At 42.4% G+C, this 18,036-nt stretch overlaps 1 protein-coding gene across 4 annotated transcripts in view; it reads left to right on the forward strand.

Moving 5' to 3' along the window:
- The window catches only part of hmg20a (high mobility group 20A), a 92,234-nt gene that overhangs the window by 68,750 nt on the left and 5,448 nt on the right, over positions 1-18,036 (forward strand). For 3 of the 4 annotated variants that reach the window (XR_010020856.1, XM_063070445.1, XM_063070446.1), the window contains 5 exons: positions 2,759-2,891; positions 3,305-3,342; positions 10,785-10,860; positions 12,069-12,284; positions 15,859-15,991. Coding sequence is in view for 3 of the 4 variants with exons in the window: in XM_063070445.1 (XP_062926515.1) it covers positions 2,759-2,891; positions 3,305-3,342; positions 10,785-10,860; positions 12,069-12,284; positions 15,859-15,991 (596 nt within the window). In the remaining variant the exon portion in view is untranslated. Of the gene's footprint in view, positions 1-2,758; positions 2,892-3,304; positions 3,343-10,784; positions 10,861-12,068; positions 12,285-15,858; positions 15,996-18,036 lie in introns of those variants that run through there. The other variant, XM_063070447.1, reaches the window with a different exon arrangement.

Consider the following 18,036-nt stretch of genomic DNA (forward strand, 5'->3'; position numbering starts at 1 on the left):
AGCACCAGAGGGAGGTGATGGGCAGGTAAGGAGATAAGGTGAGAGAGGGAAATAGGAATGGGGAATGTGAGTGGGGGGATTACCGGAGGTTTGAGAAATTGATGTTCGTGTTATCAGGTTGGAGGCTACCTAGGTGTTGCTCCTCTAACCTTGGTGTGGCCTCATTTGACAGTAGAGGAAGCCATGGACTGACATGTCAGAATGGGAAGTGGAATTAAAATGGGTGACCACTGAGAGATCCTGCTTTTTGTTGTGGGTGGTGCATAGGTGCTGGACGAAGCAGTTTCCCAATCTATATCAGGTCTCTCCAATATGTAGGAGGGCACACCAGAAGCACCAGATATAGCAGCTGGCCCCAACAGACTAACAGGTGAAGTGTTGCCTCACCTGAAAGGAGTGTTTAGGGCCCTGAATGGTAGTTAGAGAGGAGGTGTAGGGGCAGGTATAGCACTTGTTCCATTTGTAAGGTAGGTGCCAGGAGGGAGATCGGTGGGGAGGCATGAATGGACAAGGGAGTCGCTTAGGGAGCGATCCTTGCGGAAAGGAGAAAATTGGGGGAGGGAAGGATGTGCTTAGTGGTGCGATCGTGTTGGAGATGGCAGAAGTTATGGATGCAGAGGCTGGTGGAGTGCTAGGTGAGGACAAGAGGAATCCTATCCCTGGTGAGGTGGTGGGAGGATGGGGTGAGGGCAGAGGTGCGCGAAGTGGAAGAGATGTGGTTGAGGGCAGCGGTGATGGTAGAGGAAGGGAAGCCCTTTTCTTTGAAGAAGGATATTTCCTTAGTTCTGGAATGAAAAGCCTCATCCTGAGAGCAGGTGCAGTGGAGGCAGAGGAATTGAGAGAAGGGGATGGCATTTTCTTTTACATGAAACAGGGTGGGAAGAGATATAGTCCAGGTAGCTGTGACAGTCACTGGGTTTACATCAGTAGATAAGCTGTCTCCAGAGATAGAGACAGAGAGGTTGAGAAAGGGGAGGGAGGTGTCAGAAATGGACCAGATAAATTTGAGGGCAGGGTGGAAGTTGGACTGCAAGTTGACGAAGTCGAGAAGCACCACGTGGGTGCAGGAAGCGGCATTAATGCAGTCATCAGTGTAGCATAGGAAAAGTTGTGGAGAGTGATACCAGTGTAGGCTTGGAGCATAGGCTGTTCTATGTAGCCGACAAACAGCAGGCCTGCCATCACCCTCTGGTCCTCCTCCAATATTTTGTGTGTGTTGTACCTGGACTGCTAAAGCTGTTTACTGTGCGGATGCAATCTCTAAATACTATGATATTAGAGCTTTTCCATGTCATGATCAACGAGCATGCATAAATATATGGGATGGTGAATATGAAGATGTAATTCACTACTGTTATGGTGAATTATGTCAAACATGTAGATGCAAAAGTGTAGGCTTGATTTCTCCTACTACTTAAGCCCATCGCCCCTACTGGGTCATAAGCTGCTGATAGCAGCTCAACCTAATCCTCTGTCCTGGGCCAGTACGTTGGTGTTTCTGTAGCACTGGGTTTTTAGGGGATGGGGTATTTATATAAGAGTGGTAAGGAAGAAGACCGGAGTTTAAAAAAAAGCATATCCTTGCCTGTAAAGACTTTGCAAAAGGTTACTTTGAAGAAGATACTGTAAAGATGTGGAAGATGTTCTTGTGTCAGATGAGACTAAAGTGCAACTTTTTTGACCTCAATACTGAGCAGTACCTGTGGCGTAAATCTAATATTTGTGCATTGGCCAGATAACACCATCCCTACTGTAAAGTATGGTTGAGGTAACATCATAGCATCATGCTATGGGGATGCTTTTCAGCAGCAGTGACTGGAAATCTAGTCAGGATTAATGGGAAGATGAATGCTGCTAAATATAGAGAGATTCTGGATATAAACCCTCTGCCAGAAAGCTTGACCTGTGGAAGAAATTTATCTTTCAGTAGAACAGTGACCCCCAGCATACTGCCAAAACAACTATGGTGGCTTCAGATTAAGAAATCTGAAGCCCTTGAGTGGCTAAGAATCCTGACCTTAACATCTGGCGTAACCTCACGATTGCTGTCATCTGCTGCTCCCCAACTAACCTAGCACAGCTTGAGCAATTTTATGAGGAGGAAGATTGGGCAAATCTTGCTCCATCACATTACACAAAGCTAATAGAGACTTATTCAGAAAGACTACTGGCAATAGTAGCTACAAGAGGTGGTTAAACTAAGTACTGTGGAAAGGGGGATGAATATTTTTGAAGTGCTGACATTTCAGTTTTATTGTTTTTGTTTTTCATGTGTTACAATATTCCCTGTATTTTGGGCTCTATTGTGGAAAACAAGATAGAACATGTGATTGACAGATAAAAATTCTCAGTTAAATTGCTCAAACTCCCTGGCTGTTACACTTATTTATGTGAACAAAGGGGTGGGGGCTGAATACTTTTTCAAGGCACTGTAACTGCCTGCAGTAATGCAATTGACGAGAGAATTGATTTGGTTCATTACAGTTCTTTACTGGAATCATATGTTTACTTAGGTCAGCAAAGATATGCTGTCTCCAATCTGGTATTGTCATTTTCAAAAATCAAGAAAGGATTGTTTCAAGTGTACTGTACACAGAGATTTTTAGTGAACATGTACCCCTGTGAGTACAAATTACCTGTCGTGCTCAGTATAGATGCTTCTAGGTGAATAACTGATCAGTTTGTGTTCTTTGCTTGGCATCATCCCTGTAAATTCCTAATGCACTCCATCCCTAATCACTCTTTGCTGTCTATGCAGCGTTATTTAGATGAGGCGGAGAAAGACAAAGAGCGTTACATGAGGGAACTGGAGCAATACCAACAGACTGAAGCCTACAAAAGATTCACCCAGAAAGCAGATGACAAACGACGGACAAAAGGACTTAGCCAAGGTAAAAATTGTGAGACTTGGTTTAAGACAAATTCTGTCAGCAGTTCATTACTGATGCAATTAACTTCCAGAAACATCTGAAGTTCATGTTGTTTTCCACAGCATGTTTTCTTCAAAATCTGTTCCTATTCATGCAGCAATATGAAGAAATTTTTTTACAGTAAAGAGCTTGTGCCAGATGCAGGCACAACTCCCTCAGTTGGCTGTACACCAAAATATAAAGATTGGATTCAGGGAATTAACATCCATGTTAAGAATGGAAGGATAAAGCTAACCCAAATAAAACATAGTGTTCATGTGTTCTTTGACTTAAGCCAGGGGACAAACTAAGGTTAGAGTCTGACATTGTAAATGGATTGATTTCTCTCAGTTTTAACATGTGGAATGTTATTTTTATATCTCCCCTGTCTTTAGATGAAGGAACTCGAGCCAATAACATTCCTGTTACTGAGGTAAGAACCTTTATATTTTTCCCAACACTGCAGCTAAGCAATAATAAATTTAAAAAGAACTAACTTTAATAATAATTTTGATCAGTTATTCAAAGACGATTAGCCTCATGTTAATGCCATTCTGAACGACATCAATAAATGGCTGTGAGAGCAAATATTTTGCTGACTCCTTCTACTGAAAGCACTTACTGTGCAGCAGTTGTCATTCAGTATCACACCCAGTTGACCATTTTTTATCTTGAAGATGGCAGTGGAAGGCATTGAAGCCAGAAATAATTACCTTATATGACATTATGACATTCACACACATGAACTTTCTGGCTGGTGGAGGGGGAGGCGAGCGGGGATGTGGGTTCATTGAATACAACTGTGATAGTTAGTATATTGAATCTAGGGATACCAAAACTAATTGCAGTCTACTAGCATTGTAACTTGATCATCATTGCTTGGGATTACATTCAGCAGTGTTTTCATCATTAAACTATATGGAAATTTCACACGATCAATTTCCATTCTCTGTGGGGAATGCCTTGACTGTGCAAGATTCATGCTCCTTGATGCAATTGTAATTAGGATAGAATTAAGATACCACACTGAAGAACGAATTGCAAAAAAACTTAATTTTAGCAAACAATGATTTGATGAAGTAGCTTACAGATTTTATTCCACTAAACTCTTCTCAATTTAGAAGTAATTGTTTGCGCAGTGGATCAGATATAGGCTCCAGATTTCCAAGAATGATATGAATAGTGCTTCAACGAAAGCCCTGTGGACTGAAAGATTGTATTTCACGACCTTGAAAATGACAGCATCTCCACAAGGGAATGTGCTATTCCTGAAAAAACAAAGCAAATAAATTGCTTTCTGGACATCATAATGTACATTAGAGTGATTTTCTGTTGCCATTTGCCAGAACTGATGTTATAGAAGTAGGTAATGGAATGTGTGAGTGTTAGGAGTAGAAACGTCTCCACAGATAACTCACAGTTCACTCAATTAGCTGTACACATATATATATATAAAATATTTAAATAAGTAGTGCAAAAAATTTTTTAAAAAGGAAAAAAGTACTGAGGTTGTGTTCATTGGTATAATGTCCATTCAGAAATCGGATGGCAGAAGGGAAGAAGCTGTAGCTGAATCATGCCTTCAGACTTCTGTACCTCCTTGCTGATGGTGACAATGTGAAGAGGGTATGTCCTGGGTGGTGAGAGTCCTTAATGGTGGATGTTGCCTTTTTGAGGCACCGCCCCTTGAATATATCTTGGATACTATGGAGGCTAGAGCCCATGATTTGTTGTTATTCCTTTCTGTGCCTTGTGGCGCCATTGGGCCGAAACCTGACCGTTTCTTTAGCATTTGTCTGTTTTTTACAAGCCCAAGTTAATAGCTCGACTCTCAAAGTGCCCATAATGGAGCTGATTAACTTTACAACTCTCAAGCTTACTTCAATCCTGTGCAATAGCATCCCTCCCCCCACTCCACCCCCATACTAGATGGTGATGCAGCCAGTTAGAATGCTCTCCACTGTACATAGGTAGAAATTTATGAGTGTTTTATTTGACATCCAAATCTCCTCAACCTCCTAATGAAATATAGCTACCGTCTTGCCTTCTTTATAGCTGCATTGATATGTTGGGACCATATTGGGTTCCTCAGAGATATGAACACCCAGGAACTTGAAGTTGCTCACTCTCTCCACTTCTAATCCCTCTGAGGACAGGTGTATGTGTTCCCTCATCTTACCCTTTCTGAAATCCACAATCAGCTCTTTGATCTTACTGACATTGAAAGCAAGGTCGTTGCTGCAGCATCACTCAACTAGCTGATATATCTCGCTGCTGCCCACCCTCTTTTCACCATCTGAGATTCTGCCAACAATGGTTGTATCATCAGCAAATTTATAGATGGTATTTGTGCTGTGCCTAGCCACACATTCATGAGTGTAGAGAGAGTAGGGCAGTGGGCTAAGTACACATCCTTTAGGGATGCTAGTGTTGATTGTCAACGAAATGGAGGTGTTATTTCCAAACCCACAGATTGTGGTCTTCTGGTTAGGAAGTCGAGAATCCAGTTGCAGAGGGAGGTACAGAGGCCCGGGTTCTGGAGCCTTTCAATCAGGACTGTAGAATGATAGTGTTAACTTGTTCTGGAGCTGCTCCGGCCTATGATCAGGCCAAACTTAGATCCCCTCCAGTTCGCCTACCAGCCCTGACTAGGAGTTGAGGATGCCATTGTCTACCTGCTGAACTGTGTCTACACCCGCCTGGACAAGCCAGCGAGCACTGTGAGGGTCATGTTTTTTGACTTCTCCAGTGCGTTCAACACCATCCACCCTGCTCTGCTGGGGGAGAAGCTGACAGCGATGCAGGTGGATGCTTCCCTGATATCATGGATTCTTGATTACCTGACTGGCAGACCACAGTACGTGTGCTTGCAACACTGTGTGTCCGACAGAGTGATCAGCAGCACTGGGGCTCCACAGGGAACTGTCTTGTCTCCCTTTCTCTTCACCATTTACACCTCAGTCTTCAACTACTGCACAGAGTCTTGTCATCTTCTGAAGTTTTCAGATGACTCTGCCATAGTTGGATGCATCAGCAAGGGAGATGAGGCTGAGTACAGGGCTACGGTAGGAAACTTTGTCACATGGTGTGAGCAGAATTATCTGCAGCTTAATGTGAAAAAGACTAAGGAGCTGGTGGTAGACCTGAGGAGAGCTAAGGTACCGGTGACCCCTATTTCCATCCAGGAGGTCAGTGTGGACATGGTGGAGGATTACAAATACCTGGGGATACGAATTGACAATAAACTGGACTGGTCAAAGAACACTGAGGCTGTCTACAAGAAGGGTCAGAGCCATCTCTATTTCCTGAGGAGACTAAGGTCCTTTAACATCCGCTGGATGATGCTGAGGATGTTCTACGAGTCTGTGGTGGCCAATGCTATCGTGTTGGCTGTTGTGTGCTGGGGCAGCAGGCTGAGGGTAGCAGACACCAACAGAATCAACAAACTCATTCGTAAGGCCAGTGATGTTGTGGGGATGGAACTGGACTCTCTGATGGTGGTGTCTGAAAAGAGGATGCTGTCCAAGTTGCATGCCATCTTGGACAATGTCTCCCATCCACTACATAATGGACTGGGTGGGCACAGGAGTACATTCAGCCAGAGACTCATTCCACCGAGATGCAACACAGAGTGTCGTAGGAAATCATTCCTGCCTGTGGCCATCAAACTTTACACCTCCTCCCTTGGAGGGTCAGACACCCTGAGTCAATAGGCTGGTCCTGGACTTATTTCATAATTTACTGGCATAATTTACATATTACTATTTAACTATTTATGGTTCTATTACTATTAATTATTTATGGTGCAACTGTAACGAAAACCAATTTCCCCCGGGATCAATAAAGTATGACTACTACTACTAACCACTGGAGCTGTAGTTAATAAACAGCACCCTAACATAGGCATCTGTATTGTCCAGGTGATCCATGGTTGTGTGGATGTGTGGAGAGCCAATGAGATTGCATCCACTGTAGACCTATCATAGTGATATGCAAGTTGCAATTGGTCCATGTCCTTGCTGAGGCAGGAGTTGATTCTAGCTATGACCAACCTCTCAGAGCATTTAATCGCTATAGATGTGTGTGCTACTGGCTGATAGTTGTTAAGGCAGCTCACACTGCTCTTCTTGGGCTCTTCTTAAGGACCTCCAGCACCCAGGGCATGTCCTTTTCTCACAATGATTTTATATGTTCATACGAGGAAAATATGGGCTGTGTGTTTAATATCCAAATGTTATTTAAAATGTAATGATGCTATTGACTTGTAAGTGACTTATCACTATATTCATGCGAGGAAAATATGCGCCGTGTGTTTGATATTAAATTCGTTAGATAAACCCTTTTAGAAACGAAGTTGAGTATATTAGCCACATATAAGTGACTTATAGTTGACTTATCACCTATATTAAACCGGTCCGTGGTGCAACAAGTTTGGGGACCCCTGCTGTAATTGATTTACTTATTTATTATTGTTATTATTATTACTTTTTTTCCCCCTTTTCTTCTATATCATGTAATGCATTGAACTGCTGCTGCTAAGTTAACAGATTTCACGACACATGCCGGTGATAATAATTCTGACTCTGGTATAATTGTTGGCCTTTAGAAGCAGGTGGGAACTTCTGACTGTAGCAATGAGGGATTGAAAATAATCTTTGAACACCCCTGCCAGTTGGTTGGGACAGTTTTTCAGAGCCTTACCAGGCACTCTGTCAGGTTTTGCCACCTTGCAAGCATTCACCCTCCTAAAACACAGCCTGATGTCGGCCTCCGAGACAGAGATCATAGGGTCACTGCAGGGATCCTCATAGCTGTAGTTTTATTCTCCCTTTCAAAGCTAGCATAAAAGGCCTTGAGGTCCTCTGGGAGTGAAGCATTACTGCCGTTCATAATGTTGGGTTTTGCTTTATAAGAAGTAATATCCTACAAACCCTGTCAGAGTTGACATGCATCTGATGTCTCCTCCAATCTCACTCAACTTTGTTCCTTAGCTCTTGAAATACGAGGGGTTTGTGGCCTAAGGTAGAAGGAGTCAATTTTAGAAAACCTAGCACATTTATTTTTCAACATAGTCCCCTCCTACATTTACACACTTAGTCCAGCGTTTGTGGAGCATATGGATCTTGGACCTCCAGAAAGTGTCCACAGCATGGGTGATTGATAAGTTTGTGGCCTAAGGTAGAAGGAGATGAGATATATAGCTCACGTTACATGCACATGCAGGTCAACTCTTTGAGTGATTATGCAGAAAGTTTGAAGTTAATAACTCATCTCCTTCTACCTTAGGCCACAAACTTATCAATCACCTCGATGAGTTATTAACTTCAAACTTTCTGCATCAATCATCCCTCGTAGCCTTCCGCAAGTCATACCTGGTTTTCTTGTACAGGGTTGAATGCCGTAGATCTAGCTCTCAGCAAATTACCAACCTCCTGGCTTTTGATTATGATATGTACCGTAACTATGTCCGTGGCTCTTCAATTTCTTTCCTAGCTTTCCACAAGATCTGAGGATGCACTTGGTCAGGCCCTGAGGATTTATCCACCTTAATGTCTGTTAGGGTTGCCAGTCCTTCGTCTTTGGTAATATATATGGTCCAGGCCATCAAAACTCAGAGGGTTGAATCTTGCAGACCAGATGAATCTACATTTCATCTTGAGATCTCAAATCGCTGTTAATTTAGCTCATTTACACAAGGCAGTGGTGGGTACACTTAGGCTGCAGTGTTTTGAAAATAAATCAAGAATTTCACTGAATTCCCATCTGTCAGTTCCATTTGGGAAGTGAATTGGGATTAGCTGTGTGACCTCTTCTGCACTCCCGATGAATACATAGCTCATCTAAGTTTGCGTTCAAATATAGGGTGCTACGCTAGCATAGCGGTTAGCACAGCACTTTACAGCTTAAGGCATTTCAGAGTTCAGAGTTCAATTCCGGTGCCATTCTGTACGGAGTCTCTGTACATCCTCCCCATGGAATGTGTGGGTTTTCTCTGGGTCCTCTGGTTTCCTCCCACACTCCAAAGATGTACCAGGGAGGTTAATTAGTTGTTCTAAATTGTCCCATGGTTAGGTTAGCAGTCGTCAGGTTTGTTGGATGAGGGTGACGCAGCTTGAAGGTCCGGAAGGGCCCACTCTGCATTGTACTGCTGAATAATTAAATAAGAACTGTTATTGCAGTTCATTGTCTTGCATTGTTCATTCTTCTTGCAACTTGCCCACAGCTATCTTTGAGGAATTATCTGTTCAAATGCTGGAAAGTTGACTGTACAAAAGTCTGCTTCAATGAAAAAGAGGAGGATTGAGAGCAAATGTGTGCCTCTGTATTTTTTAATACATCTTTTATTTGTCGCTATTATTAAATTAAAATTCGTTCTTTGTCCTGCAAGTATTCTATGAAGAATAAAAGTGAAATGTATCTTCATGAAAGATACAGTTAAAGTAAAGCATCAGGGAAAATGGGAGCTATCATTCAACTGCGATTGGAGCCCTAAGCTAGTTCATAGTTACAATGTTCTTGAAGGTACAGAGTTAGAGAGAGATGAAGCATGGAAACATACCCATTGGTCTACGGAGTCTACTCTGCATTTAACCACCCATTTACATTACACCTGCATTGATCCTATTTTTCACTCACCACTTGTTCTCAACTCACGCCTAGAGTTTACCACTCACCTACATACCAGGAGCAATTTACATCCCAGGTTAATCCTGATGAACTGTCCCGAGCCAAAATGTTGACTGTCCATTTCTCTCCACCGATGCTGCATGACCCACTGAGTTCTTCCAGTTTTGTGTTGCCCCCAGATTCCAGCATCTGCAGTCTCTCTTGTGTCTAACATACTAATTAATATGCCTTTGGGATGTGGGAGAAAGCCAAGCATTCTCAGTGAACCCATGCAGCCGGAAAGAAAAGGTGCAGATTCAAGACAGACAGAACATGGTCAGGACTGAACCCAGCTCTACGGCACTATGCATCACTGAACAACTTCGCACTATTGGACACAGCGGCCTCTCGGGGGCCAACCAGAGGTGTTTTAGGCTTTTTTAAGGGTCTTTATTTTACAAATGCAAGACAATGCTGAACCTCAACTTTCAGGGACTGCAGATCTACCCCATCAGCGAGCTGCTCACTGGCAGAGGAGCTGGACGTGGTGTGGACTGTGTTGTTGCCTGCTACAGGAAGGCATCGGAGTTGGTGCTTGAAGGTGCCATGCAGTGTAATGGCGGGTGATTGTCTTGGACTTTTCTCTTGCAATTGCAAGATCCTGTTGGACGTTGATAATATAAGATACCACAGGCCCATTTCCCTTCTTTGTTAGTGCAACAGACAGTGGGGGAGCCACATGACCTTGGTTGTAGCGAGGACTATATAGATAATTTTTTTTGCATGTGATGGTATGTTTGCTTGCTCTTTTGAATGTACTCTGTGTGTGTTGTGCTTTGTATATTTTGCACCTTGGCCTCAGAGGAGTGCTGTTTCATTTGGATGTATTCTTGTATAGTTGAATGATAATTAAGCTTGAACTTGAATAACAGGTGAGGTGCCAATAAGCTCATGAGTAGAGTATAATACCTTTTTAGACCTCTTGAGTATCTTCTGATAGCTTGCTATGTGAGCCAGATGAGCAGTGCCCAGTAGAGGTTTTCCATATGGTCTGGTTTAGTGAGCAATGGTAGGATAGCGGGAGAGAAATGATTTGTCTTAATAGGTGTAGCAATTTTTTTTATAAGGCTGGTATTTTTGTGTTACAGAATTTTGAGTTTAGTTTCTACATAATGATTCCTTAAGTTGTTTGGATTCTTGATAACATGAATAGATTTAAAACTTGGGAAGAACCCTATACTTATTGGACATCTGTGATTTGTTTTACAGAAGCAGGGTGACCTCAAGGATCGGTCTGTCTTTGATATTCCTATTTTCTCTGAAGAATTCTTAGACCACAGTAAAGGTAGGAGGACACACTATGTTCTGGAACAGTTCTTTCAAGTTTGTGGGGAGGGTGGATAAGAACAAAGAGACACATAGAAAGCATCTGTACTATGAAAATAAGGCATTGGGCCCAAACAGACCATTTTAGCAGTGAATTGTTCTATTCATATGTAATCATTCTGATCACATGTCACTTTTAGCTCTTCTTGTTTTGTTTAGAAACCTAGTCTATAATTTTGACAGCTAACCCAGGATTCCATAGTTTCAATATCTCCTATATTGGGATTTGTCTCCTACCTTCTGTTCAAAGTAACACAAATTTAAGCTTGTACCTAGTCTTTTGTTCCCAAAATAATCAGAAGCAGCTTCTACCCGTGTACCCTGACCAATCTTTCTTAATTTTAAACACTTTTAATCATCTGAATTCCAAAAGAATCTGACTTTTATCAGCTTTTCCCTTGTATTCATGTTTCTTCTACTAGGCTTTAATAATAATGAGGAGGAATTTCTCCTATTAGAGTTGTGAATTTTTGGAGTTTTGCACTCAATGTAGTTAATAGATGATATTATATGAATGTTGAATCATTAGGCATATTTGTGGCTGAAGTTAACCGTGTAAGATTTGAGAGTTATGAGAACCAGGCAGGAAAATTATCCAAGGGATCGCTCGGCTTACTTTTGATATTTCTTGTGTTTTATTCTACTTTGCATCCTAATCAAGCCTCTATCTCTCCTCTTATTGCACGCAGTACTCTGCAACACATACAAAATGCTGGAGGAACTCAGCTGGCCAAGCAGCATCTATGGAAAAGAGTAAACAGTTGACATTTCGGGCTGAGACCCTTCATCAGTCCTGAAGAACGGTCTCGGCCTGAAACGTCGACTGTTTATTCTTTTACATAGATGCTGCCTAGCCTTTAATTTCCTCCAGCATTTTGTGTGTGTTACTTTGGATCTCCAGCATCTACAGATTTTCTTGTGTTTGTGACAGTACTCTGCAGTTTTAATTGTAGAGACAATTAAGTTGTACACCTCTTGAGATAAAACCTAGAATTCTTTTAGTTTCTGGGGGTAAACCATGACTGCAAGTTCTTTTGCTCTTCCACACCAATGAGGAGATTTCATCTCAGTGCACTTGATTTTTTTCCCCTAATTTCAAGTTTCTGTATTTGCAATAATTTGTCTCTTCAATTTAAAATGTAATCGTTTTATTTTTTTGATATACAGCTCGGGAGAGGGAACTCCGGCAGCTGAGGAAATCCAACATAGAATATGAAGAAAGAAATGCAGCTTTGCAGAAACACGTGGAGAGCATGAAAACAGCAGTTGAGAAGCTGGAGGTGGATGTGATGCAAGAACGGAACCGAAATGTCGTCCTTCAGCAGCACCTGGATACCTTGCGGCAAGCACTGACATCCAGCTTTGCCACTGTACCATTGCCAGGTACTTAAACCTTCACCATTCCAGACTACAATATTTTAAGATGGAACGCTGAAAGCAGTTCCAAGTTAGATTTTTGAAAATAGAAACAGACAATAACCAGTACCAAGGATTTCCTAATTACAATTGAAAAATACGATACACTGTTTATTCATTTAAGTATGAGACAAAATGAGCTTGGTCTGGTATATGAGCAGGTTATACACTCAGTGGCTGCTTTATTAGGTATCACCTGTACCTAATAAAGTGGCCACTGAGTGCATTTTCATTATCTGCTGTGTTGTAACCCATCCAATTCAAGGTTCAGCGTGTTGTACATTCAGAGATGCTCTTCTGTTGTAATACATGTTTATATGAGTTACTGTCACCTACCTGTTGGTTTAAACCAGTCTGGCCATTCTCCTCTGACCTCTCTCATTAACAAGGCATTAACAGCTGCTCACTTTGAGTCCTGACGAAGGGTCTCGGCCCGAAACGTCGACTGTACCTCTTCCTATAGATACTGCCTGGCCTGCTGCGTTCACCAGCATTTTTTGTGTGTGTTGCTCACTGGATATTTTTTGTTTCTCGCACCATTCTCTATAAGTTCTAAAGATTGTTGTGTGTGAACATCTCAGGAGATCAGTAGTTTTTGAGATCGTCAAATCATCCTGTCTGGCACCAACAATTATTCTACAGTCAAAGTCACTTAGATCACGTTTCTTCCCTATTCAGATGTTGGCTCTGAACAACAATTGAACCTCTTGGCCATGTCTGCACATTTTTATGCATTGAGTTGCTGCCAGCTAATCGGCTAATTAGATATTTGCATTAATGACCAGGTATATCTTATAAAGTGGCCACTGACTGTATATTCTGATTGGGAGTTGGGGTTCTTTATGTTGGTCCCTTAAAGTGATCTGCTGCCAGGAGTCGGCACAGAATGTCCTTGAATAATTAAGGTGATGCCTTACCACCATGTTACACTGAACGCAACTGTCACATTTTTAGTGACCTGAAATCTAATCTGAGAGAGACAACACAGGTGATGTCTCTGGTTTCAATCTTTATTTTGAAGCCAGATTAGGGATTGTGGATTTAATGTCTCCTTGCTAATAAGGGTCAAGAAAGTAAGGTAGCTGTTAACTCATGAACAGCCATTGATTCCTTTCACGAATAAATATCTTAGAAAATTCTGTGGGCTTTGCTAAATTGCATTAACAATGGAGGTCTGATTTTAGTTAGCAAAGGATTTTTGTCTTTGAAAGTCAAAGGAATAATTGGATGTCAGAAGCACACTGGAAAGGACTACCCTATTTTGGATGTATGTATGAAACAGGAAAGCTGCTCAGGTCCGACACTACCATTTTGTGAAATCTGAGTTTTCAACAATGAACTGTAATTACCCCCTATAGATTGTATTGTTCAATACCATAAGGATAGCGGCAAGAAACTAGCATGGAAAACCATGGGGTAGAAATTTATTATGTACAAAAGAAAAACACTGTTCTCTAGTTTCTAAGGTTCTGTTTCACTTGAGATAAATTCAATGGAACTTTAGAAGTGATGTACAGCTACTATTATGCATTTAGCACATACAGCCTAGGACTAATTTCAGTCCCATAGTTCATACAGTGCAACTAACATTGCCTATAGAGTGCCAACAGGTTTGTAAACTTGGCTGGACTAAAAGGGATGGTTAGAAAAAGATTGCAATGGAAAAAATTTTTTAAGCTGGCCACTTCCATGCACTTCTGAAGCATTATATCAAAAATGACAGACAAGAATAGAGTACAGTTTCTGTGTACTCTGTATTCATATAATTAATTCATGAATTAATGCACAGCAGGAAAATCTGCTTTCCAGATGTCTCAAATACAGCTGAGGATTTTCTTCCTGAAAGCATGTATTGTCATGATCAATAGGTTCTATTTTATCTGGTGTATTAATTTCTTTATTGTTAAGCTATAGATATAGCTTTGAAGGTAGCTCACATACCGAAGTGATCAGTAAATGCGAACTCTAAAGTGCAATATAGCTGAACCACCCCCTGTTCACATGAGGAAGCCGTGTGTAAGAAATATGTGAACCTTGGAGAAACGGGATGTTAGGCTCAGTTAAGGTTATATCTGATAATTGAATGATCTGCAAATGTACCTCATCAGGGTTGTCAGGAAAGTGTGACGCCTTGGAGGAGCTACCACAACTGTCAAGGACAAAAGATAAATATGGTGGGAAGTAAACAATCAACATCTTAGGTCAAGACCCATCATCATTCTCTGCTATATTCGGATATTGAACTTTTTACTGTTGGACTCCGGCCACATTCCACCGAGATACAACAATGGGTGGCACGGGAGATCGTTCCTGCCTGTGGCCATCGAACTTGCAGCTCCTCCCGTGGAGGGTCAGACTCCCTGAGCCAATAGACTGGTCCTGGACTTATTTCCCATCTGGCATAGTTTGCATTTTGTTGTTTGATTGTTTGTGGTTTTTGTATTGCTATATTTATGCTCTATTCTTGGTTGGTTCGGCTGTAACGAAACCCAATTTCCCTCGGGATCAATAAAGTATATCTATCTATCTATCTATCTATATTCGTCATTTCCACTGGATCCTACCACTAAGCACATATTTCCCTCCACCATTCCCTTCTCTGCATCCCATCAGGATCACTCTGTACATGACAACCTTGTCCATTCATCCTCCTTCCCCACTGATCTCCCTTCTGGCACTTACTGCTGCCACCATCGCAAGCGCTACACCTCCCCATATACCTCCACCAACATTCAGGGCCTCAAACAGTCCTTCCAGGTGGGGTAACACTTCATCTACAAGTTGGCAGGGGTCACCTATTATATCCAGTGCTCCCAATGCAGCTTTCTGTACATTGGTGAAACCAACACAGTCTGGGGGACTGCTTTATTAAGTACCTTTGGTCTGTCCACCATAAAATGAAGGATCTCCCAGTGGCAGTATATTTCAATATGACTTCCCATTCCCATACTGAATTGTCTTTCCATGGCCTCCTCGACAGCCAAGCTCAGCTTGGAGGAGCAACACCTCATATTCCGTCTGCGTAGCCTCTAACCCGATGCATGAACATCTATTTCTCTACTCTCTGGTAATTTATTGCCCCCTTTTCTTTCCTCTCTCACCCTTTCTCGTCTCCTCCCTTCTTCTTGACTTGCCCATTACCACCTCTCTTTTATTCCTTGGTCCACTGTCCTCTCCAATTAGATTCCTTCTTCTTCACCCTTTGTCTCTTCCACTTAGCACCTCCCAGCTCCTTACTTCCTCCTCCTCCCCTGCCCACCCATCTTGTCCTCACTTGATTTTATCTATCACTTGCCAGCTTGTATTCCTTCCCCTCCTGCCCCCTTCTTACTCTGGATTCTGTCTCCTTCCTTTCCAGTCTTGATGAAGGTTCTTGGCCTAAAATGTCAATTGTTTATTCCCATCCATAGATGCTGCCTGATTTGCTGAGTTCCTCCAGCATTTTGTGTGTGTGCTGCTCAAGATCTACAGAATCTCTTATCTATATTTTTAAATATGCTTTTAATTCTGTAGTTGAATGTTTCCTTTTATTATGTTCCAGGCTCTGGGGAGGTTCCCACGCTGGATACTATTGATTCCTACATGAGGAAACTACATGGCATTATTCTGTCCAACCCTCAAAGTAATGAGAATCTCATTACTACAGTGCGAGATGTAGTCAGCCGACTTGACAGGTGAGGAGCCTGCATCAAAAAGCACTTTGAGATTGTCATGGTTGTTAAGAGGATTATCTGTATTTGTCAGTTAATTTGAGTTTTAGTTGGATATTTATATGAAAAAATGTTTGCAGGAACAGTTTATACAATGGTTGTGGACTGTGTCACTATGTGGTGCAGAGTAGCTTGATGATTGTATTATGAAGTAACAGGAAATTTTCATGAGATCATTGCCTCCTTAATGGTCATCTCAGCTGTTTAAGCAGAAACCAAGGGCATGTATGTTTCCTTCAAGGTAACCTGTCTGCATCCACCTAAAAGGCGCACAAGTCATTATTTTTGTCATTGATCTTTCTCATTTACACTTACAAAGAAATGCTGATGTTAATCTAGTAGACTTAAACCAAATGCTTGAAATGCACAGCAAATCAGGCTGCATCTGAGTTGTGTTAATGTTTCAAGGAGGAGGACCTTGCTCAAACAAGGGAAGGAGCCAAAACTGCAGAGTATGTGGAAGGAGGTCCACCCACAATAGGGATTTTTGAGAAGGTAAAAACAGGGTAACCACAGAGATAAGATGTAAACAAGGTTCCCTGATCAACGAGTGAATAGGTTTCAAATGTACATTTTAATGTCAGAGAAAAGTACATCCTGAAATGCTTTTTCTTCACAACCATCCACGAAAACAGAAGAGTGCCCCCAAAGAATGAATGACAGTTAAATGTTAGAACCCCAAAAGTACCCCCCCCAAGCTCCCCTCCCTCCCGCGTGCAAGCAGCAGCAAGTAACACTCCCCCCTCCTCACCAGCAAAAAAAAAGCATCGACACCCACCACCAAGCCCTCAAGTGTGAGCAAAGCAACAACAAAGACACAGACCTGCAGTACCCAAAAGACTACTTGTTCACCTGGTATTTGACATACCACAGGCTCTCTCTAATAAGGGAGAAAGAGGTGTCTCCGTTTCACAGCGAGAGGGGAGACATAACAAACAACTCGCTGGTTTACAATGTTAGAAGTCCATTGTGTCACTTTTTCCGAGCTCTGCGTCCAAAGATCTCGTGTCTCTGGGCATACACCCAGAGATCATCCATCTCCAACAACACACCAATCTCCTGCAGAGGCACCGACCTCCGATCCCCGTCTCCAGAGCCACGAAATCTCGGTCCTCCGAAGGCGAGCAGAGCTCTTAGGCCGTGCCCTTGGCGTGCCGAACAACGACCATTCATGAAACCCTAAGAGTGAGTCCCATTCCCGTAAAGAACCATAGTCAGCGTGTAACTCCAGGTCAGGGTCTTCAAAAGTACCCTGAAAGGGAAAAATAGAGATATTGAAGATGGAGATAGAGCTGATTCCGAAGATACAAGCAAAGGAGTTGCTGTTAGGCAGCATTAATCCTCCCAAACTGCTCCTCCTGAATAGGAACAATTAGGGAAAAGAAATGTAAACAAAAAAGGAGCTGTGCAATACAGAATTGGAAGATATGCCTGGCAAGTCAGGTGGCCTGTCCTCAGCTGCCAGAGAGTGAGGCCCTTTGTTGGTCAGGGTTGAACATGGATATTGCGCCCTAGCTGTCTATGTGATATGCAAGCCAGGGCAGTATAATGTGGAGAGCAAGCTGTTGTCCATGCAGCAAGCTCCCCTTCTCCACACAGCTGATAAATCCAAAGGAATGGCAGAGGCTGATAGAATTTAGCACCAGTCAATGTTGAACTCGGTGTAGAGCTGCCTTAGCGATTCCAACTCCAGATTTTTCCTCGGAATTTACTCACAAAGCCTTCTTCATGAGTGTGTATAGCCTCAAAGCAGCAGAGGTGTAAGATCAGTTTTCCTTCTCCTAAACGAGCCACGAACCATGGCTGATGAGCCCCATCTGCCCAAAGCAACTGGTTTTAAGGCACCAGTAGTCCACCTTTGACCCTCCTCAGTAGAAATGGTTCCACCGGGCTTAGTAGCTAAGCCACACATGAAGCTAGGAGCTGGACTTGGTCGTCAGAAAGTATTTGAGACGCACACCATTGGGAGCATTTAATAGGCGGTGGGAGCTTATCCTCACTACACCCCC

Source organism: Mobula hypostoma, chromosome 18 (assembly GCF_963921235.1).
Source record: "Mobula hypostoma chromosome 18, sMobHyp1.1, whole genome shotgun sequence".
Lineage (NCBI taxonomy): Eukaryota > Metazoa > Chordata > Chondrichthyes > Myliobatiformes > Myliobatidae > Mobula > Mobula hypostoma.